The following is a 7,500-nucleotide window of genomic DNA, read 5'->3' on the forward strand; positions in this document are numbered from 1 at the left end:
AAATCTGTTTCGGCAAAATTCAGGAATGCGATGAAACCTCATGTAATTGGATTTAATTAGATTTTAGTTTCAGTTATGGAGGCAAGAAAGTAAGTGATAGGTAACTCATAATTTCTGCATTTCATTACTTTAAACTCCAAGTCCCATTTGAACCCCATTAGTTATATTCCTATCTCTCCATCACTTGGTGACCATAACGCTGGTAGCCATCTTTGAAAACCCAAGCGATTGATTGATTAATTTGTTAGTTCAAAGATTGCTGCATCGGCCCCTTTTTCTCTTTCAAAAACACCACGTGATCGAATCTCTGACATTTCGGAGAATGGAAGGAAGACAACGAAAACGGTAGATATGTAGAAACGAAAACGGAAGAAGTGAAAAGCTCCCAGGAGGCGGCAGGTGTTTCGTAGGCCGAGCGAGTCCAAGGCTCCTGGTGTGTTTGGCCTCCTCCTCCTCAAGCTCCGACACTCCAGTCGGAATTAGACTCCCTTTTCCTCATTTGCTCACACAGCAATCCTTTCCTCCCTTCCCGCTGTGTCTCTCCCTTCCCTCCATCCCCCTCTCCCTCCCACTTTCTCCCTGACTCCCCCTTCGTCTCCATCATTAACTATTTCAGGGAAGAGAGAACTCGTCGTCAACACTCGAGCGTCGCAAAGTCTTGCTTGTGTGCATTGCATCAACTCAAGCAAAGCCCCGGATGTAAAGCGATAAGCCTCATTGCAATAGATGGATTTATGAGGTATTAGAATAATTCCTTTCCATGTCAGCCTGTCATATTCGGCACTACCCACCATCCAACCTCTCCCAACCCCTTCCTCCTCCTCCTACTCCTCCTCCTTCCGCCTCTCCTTCCTACCTACAAGCTCTCCCTCTCAGCCCCCAACCCATCTTTCCTTTCACTCTGTTGGGATGCGATAGCTGCCTACGTAACAGAAGCAGACGGTGCAGGATGGAACGGCGAAACGACAACAGAGAGAGAGAGAGAGAGAGAGAGAGAGAGAGAAATGATAAGGGAGGGAGTGGCTCCTGAAGGCCTACCACGCCTCCCCACCCAAGGCACGTCCCTCAGAATCTCCCGTACGACTTTGGGCCTTTGTCACGGAGAAACGCTGAAGGGGAATGACTGACTCCTGGCTTTTGGCTACGATCGCGGTTACTTGTATATGGCCGTCGAAGGGGAAATCTCCTGAAGAGGCCTTCGTTATTGAAACGGTATGTCACAATAGTTGAGTATGGCTGTGACTGATTTTGAACTCGATCACTATGAGGACAAATAACTGGTTAGTGATTGGCTTTTATTTTCATCCAGTTATCGGCTGCCTAAGAGGTGGAAGAAGAGAATATTTAGCGAGTGAGAAAATGTTTCAGGTCAGGACAAATATTTCGTAGACTTTCTCATGAAGACAGCAGCAATTGATATTATGAACACAAGTGCATTCACGACCATCGTTAGTTTCCATTAATTCTTGTGCGTCAACACTAGATTTGAATATTTTGGAAATTTACGATAGTTGGCTTGAAACATCATATTGATAATATGACAAAACCATTATCGCATTTCCGCGCGTAAGCAGTTTTCAAAATAAGCCAACAGTCAAAACAAAAATATCTATGCAAAAATGTGGAAAAAATATTATATTTTCGTTTACGCGTATGATTCTAAATTTCCGGACCGCAACGTCATCGTAAATCTATAGTTAAAGCGACTGTATAATCAGCATTGTCCCCTAACTACTCTATATGCAATTAATCTCTGGAACCACGAATTATTTTCGAAATACGCATATGGACCAAACTTTAGGATACATTTATCACAAAACTGTGATGCGTGTTATGTTAGAAATAACCCAATGCTTTAGTATTCATTTTTTTATCTTGTATTTTCCATGAAGTGATGCTAGTATGCTAATGTGATATTTCAGATTTATCTAATATTTATTTCTTGAAAAATATTATACAGTGTGGATATTAAGCAACTCTTTTCAAGTGGGTTATATTGATCCAAGTTATATATATTAGAAATAATCGAAGTCTGTAAAATAATATCCAAGTGCTTGTTTAAAAGGTAATATTTATGAAAACATTTCTGCCATTTCAACTGTGTAATGACATTAAGAAAAAAATTGAAAAAAGAATCAGTGTCAGCGTGAAAATTTTAATCACAATGAACAAAACATCACCAGTGAACATCCAAGCAGAGTACCTGACTTCCACATACCAGAAAAACTATTCCCGCACGTCCGAGCGTTAGGGAACCCAAGACCTGGAATGAAGACTTGAGGAAGTTGGAGAACCGCGAAGTTTATCTTTGATTGGCATCATGGAGGTTGAGATTCTCTTCAGCCCAAGTAAACGTACATGTATGAATACCTCTATTTATAAGTAATTAAATGTTTGTTGAATATAGAAGCTGGATAAGCGAGCGGGATGAGCGATGGCGGGGGAAAAACATACTAAATGCGCTTATGATTTGTTGTATATTCTCTTTAAATGAACTCGACACACAACACACACACACCACACATACACACACACCACACACACACACACACACACACACACATATATATTATAATATATATATATAGATATATAGATATATATATATATATATATATACACACTCACAGTACATGTACATATATACATATACTAATTGTAACATGAATTTATTAAATATGCCTATGTCAGTATTATACCTAATGCTCCTTTCTTTCCGGCTATTTCAAGAAGCCTAGAAATGAACTTGTTAAAGTATTACACAAGTCTACAATGATAAATATCCTATCACTGGTCATTGTCGTTAAATTGCACGTCATGTGGAATAAATTTATCGTCTCCGATTTATCTTGTGAGTCTCGCCGTCGAACTTCACAGTTCCAGAGGTCATTTATTCCTCATATTGTTGGACTGTGAACAGGTCGTGCAACTGGAACTTCTGAAATTCATACAAAGATGCAATGTATTACTACAGTAGATTCACAGCAGCCGTGCATTTAATGTCTAGGCCAGTCCCTTATGACGCTCCTGAGGGATACGTCTTTCAGGAGAGGTGGAACATAGATCCTATACCCATGTGAACTCTCGAGAGAGACTGAGTTTCCAGCCCTGTGATTGGCTTATCATCAGCCAGTCAAGAGCGTCGTAAGGGACTGGCCTAGACATCAAATGCACGGTTGATGTGAATCTACTATACCTAATACAATTCTCCTTGTAATTTTACAATTTGCTTAATTTTCATTCTATGTAATTGTTAATCGAATTATTTTTTCCCCTTTTTTTAATAAGTGATCTCTTCTTTCTGTATTTCCCATTACCTTATTATTATTATATCATTATTCAGAAGATGAAGCCTATTCATATGGAAAAAGCCCAAAGGGGCCATTGGCTTGAAATTCAAGCTTCCAAAGAATATGGTGCTCATAAGGAAGAAGTAAAAGGAATTAAAGGGAACGTTACTTCTTTCTAATGGATACCGTATTCTTTGTAAGCTTCAGTTTCAAGTCAGCGACCCCTGTGGGCTTATTCCGTACGATTAGGGTTCATCTGAATAATGATAAAAACAACTAAGGCAACGGCGAACATATAAGACAAGATTTATAATGTAAGATTTGATATGAGTCTTCGGAAGAATGAAGAAGTTTTCCTAGCGTTTGTTTATGTTCTATGAAGTTGTCTCCCGAGTGATACCCTTTGTGCTCAATAATAGTTATTATTATTATTATTATTATATTATTATTATTATTATTATTATTATTATCTATTTTCCTATTCGACTGGGTGGTATTTATAGTGTGGAGTTCCGGGTTGCATCCTGCCTCCTTAGAAGTCCATCGCTGTTCTCACTATGCGCCCTGTTTCTAATAGCACGCTCTTTTCTCAAGTCCTGGAGCTACCTCGGCTTCTAGTTTTTCCAGGTTCCTTTTCAGGGATCCTGGGATCTTGCCTAGTGTTCCTATGATTATGGGTACAATTTCCACTGGAATATCCCATATCCTTCTTATTTCTATTTTCAGGTCTTGATACTTATTATTTATTATTATTATTATTATTATTATTATTATTATTATTATTATTATTATTATTATTTTATTAAAGAAATTGGCTTACTGGCTACTTCAGCAGCGTTACACTTGTAGAGATTCTTCCCTATTTTCCGAATAGCGGCTTTTTCTGTGCTACTTAAGTAGAACAGAAAAAGCCTGTTTAAGTAGCACAGAAAAAGCCGCTATTCGGAAAATAGAGAAGAATCTCTACAAGTGTAACGCTGCTGAAGTAGCCATTACTTTTAATAAAGTATGCTTGAGAGAGGGTCTGCTTCCTAAGTATTATTATTATTATTATTATTATTATTATTATTATTATTATTATTATTATTATTATTTTGGAAGACGACCCTCAAGGAGGTAAACTTCGTTGAAAAGACTGGCAATCTGTATGCCACTTAGGTGAAAATGCGCCATCTCAACTTGGGGTATAGGTTGCTTCGTTTCATCAGGTAAATTATAAAGCAGCTGTCGGAAGTTCATTTGTTATTCCGACGCTTCGATAGTCCTCGCTACCATTGAAAAGAGGCAAATGGCCCCAGGCTACATGCAGGGAATATTTGTACCCGCAATCGGGTGATTTTTGATCAGTCATATTCAAGAACCTCACCTATTGGCTACGAGACTGGCTGACGACAAGTTGAGAGGGCGCAATATACGCTCAGCAGCATACAGAAATTATTAATATTAAATTATTATTATCACGAGTTTACTGGCGCTCGCTACGCTGCGCTGGGTCCCGGCGCTAGCCGTCATGCCTTCCCTACCCGCCCGATCCATACCTACCCTGACCCCACTGGGGCGGACAAACAGGTTTGAAGGTGGAGGGTGGATGTGTTATGACTCCCCTACCCTCCTTGCCCCCATCCGGGGCGGACTAACAAGAAAGATCCGCTTGGATTTTGTCATTATTATTATTATTATTATTATTATTATTATTATTATTATTATTATTATTATTAATTTGTTTACTTAATCATTCTTTTTTTTTGTCTCTATGCTTGGTTCCTCCAGTGAATTCCAAGACTAATTTCAAAACTTCTCTCTTCAGACGTGGGAGAAAAACCGTCGCAGTCCTGTTCGGCAGAATCTGACGACGACAAATCGAAGAAAAAACGACAGAGACGACAAAGGACGCATTTCACTTCTCAGCAGCTACAGGAACTGGAAGCTACATTTGCCAGAAACAGGTAAAGCAGACTTGATAGTATACAAGTATGGATTTCGTTGGACTCCTCTATTATTATTATTATTATTATTATTATTATTATTATTATTATTATTATTATTGGAGGACCTAATCCATAGTTATGTATATGTAAATATATTTAAAGAAAAATCTACACAGATAGCTTTCGGGAATCTGTTCGAACAGATTCCCGAAAGCTATATGTACAGACACATATACATAAATGGAATTGTTTCTCATTTCAAGACTCATGCTACGATGAATATTTTAACATTTTATTATTATTATCGTTAATATTATTTACTGTAAGTGACACATTTTAGATTTTAGACTAAATATGTAGAAAAATTAAGTTTGAGATATAACAAACTGATCATTCATCGTCCTATATAATATGTGCTGGTATTATTATCTTTTTGATGACTAAATGAAAATATAGGTTGACTTGAATACATACAATGGGCATATCTAATACACTTATGAAGTAAGTGTGTACTTAAAAACACGCAACGCACTTCAGCGCACTGTCGCTGGGGCACACACGCACATACACTCGCACACACACTGGCACATTATATAATATATATATATATATAATATATATATATATATATATTATATATATACATACATACATATATATAAACACTGAGGATATATACCCTTCAAGTAACTGTCCAAAGTCGTACCAAGAATGCCCATCATCATCGTCCGAGCAAATCGTTTCAAGACGATCTAATCTTTGGCCGGAACGTTGAAGATGCTCATAACAGAGACAAATCTCTTTCCCGTTCCAGATACCCAGACTTAAGCACCCGGGAGGAGATAGCGCTGTGGCTCAACTTGAAGGAGGCGCAAGTAAGGGTCAGTATCATAGAGCCGCGTTTTGATCCAATTGCTTCATCTTGTCTTCCTTTCTTCTTTTGTGTTTGCTTTTGTGAGAAGAGTTGTGGTTATGCTGTTATTATCCTGTTACCTCTCCCGTTCCATTCTTATCCTGTCTCCTGTTACCTCTCCAGTTCCATTCTTATCCTGTTACCTCTCCCTTTCCATTCTTATCCTGTTACCTCCCCCGTTCCATTCTTTCTTATTATTGTTTTTCTCTTATCTTTGTCTAGATGTTTCAAGATATTAACACTTCTGTACCTCCTCCACTTCTCTCTCTCTCTCTCTCTCTCTCTCTCTCTGCACGAATTTGTTCCAGATGAGGATTAGTAACTAGCTTTGGAACCAGGCTTGTTATTGAAATTAGCAAAGTATTCGCATGTGTCTATAAGCCTACGGACTGAAGCATTTCAATTTTTCCTGTACCAACGAAAAGAATATTTAATGCAATAGTATTTCCTTTGTTTAAAAATAATGCAGTGCACATGGCAATACTCTCTGCACAAAATTCGTGATAGCAACAAAAGTCAAACACTGTTAGCAAAACTTAGAAAAGTCTTTTCAAAATATGACCAAAAGATTTTTGCTCAGAATGAGGTTGGGTCACGCGGTAAAGGAGTCTGCCCGTCTTAACTTAAACGTGACAATCTGGTTCGCCTCAAAGCACATTGGAATCCATATTTGCTGCAGTCAGTTAAGAATGTATTATATCTCGTGATAAGTGTGTAACTATCAATCTGATTTACGTTCTTTTTTCATGCATAGGTTTCATGTTTAGTAACGAAATACGGCGCAAACAGAGGTTTTTTCCGTAATTGATATCAGATTCACATTACAGTAAGTTTTAAAACGGCATTTTCTTTTTTTTTTATTAAGGCAGAATTAAGAATAAGGATCGCTTTAAATCGTATGACTTCTGCGAGTAAATATTTTCGACAATGGCCACAATAGCAATAACTCCAACCGCAACGATGATACTTTGGTTCCTGCATAATATGAACCGGCGAGTTTCCCACTATCACTGTTCTTGATGATATCAGCGGCGTCTTTAATCTATAATAATAATAAAATCCGAGTGGGTCTTTTTTGTCCTCCTCCGGGTGACATTAGGGGAGACGTGACACTCCACCCACCCCCTGCAAACTGGTTTGTCCGGCCCGGGTGGAGGCAAGTTAGGTAGCGGAACGGGAGGGTAGGGGCGACAGCAGCGCCGTTCCAACGCGCGTAGCGTGCTAACAAGCTCGTAGAATAATAATACTACCGTTAGTACGTCTGATCTCACGGTACCACTGCTACTCCTGCTGCTATTATGATTTAATAAAAAAATAATTGAGAAATTGAATGCAGAAATTTACATGGAAAATGCATCTAAACTCACCC

At 38.5% G+C, this 7,500-nt stretch overlaps 1 protein-coding gene across 1 annotated transcript in view; it reads left to right on the forward strand.

Annotated features, from left to right (window-relative positions):
• LOC135216325 (pituitary homeobox 2-like) overlaps window positions 1–7,500 on the forward strand; it is a 107,288-nt gene that overhangs the window by 79,058 nt on the left and 20,730 nt on the right. The window contains exons 2-3 of the mRNA XM_064251499.1: window positions 5,098–5,236; window positions 6,033–6,099. Coding sequence (XP_064107569.1) covers window positions 5,098–5,236; window positions 6,033–6,099 — 206 coding nt within the window. The remainder of the gene's footprint in view (window positions 1–5,097; window positions 5,237–6,032; window positions 6,100–7,500) is intronic.

This window comes from Macrobrachium nipponense, chromosome 6 (genome assembly GCF_015104395.2).
Source record: "Macrobrachium nipponense isolate FS-2020 chromosome 6, ASM1510439v2, whole genome shotgun sequence".
Lineage (NCBI taxonomy): Eukaryota > Metazoa > Arthropoda > Malacostraca > Decapoda > Palaemonidae > Macrobrachium > Macrobrachium nipponense.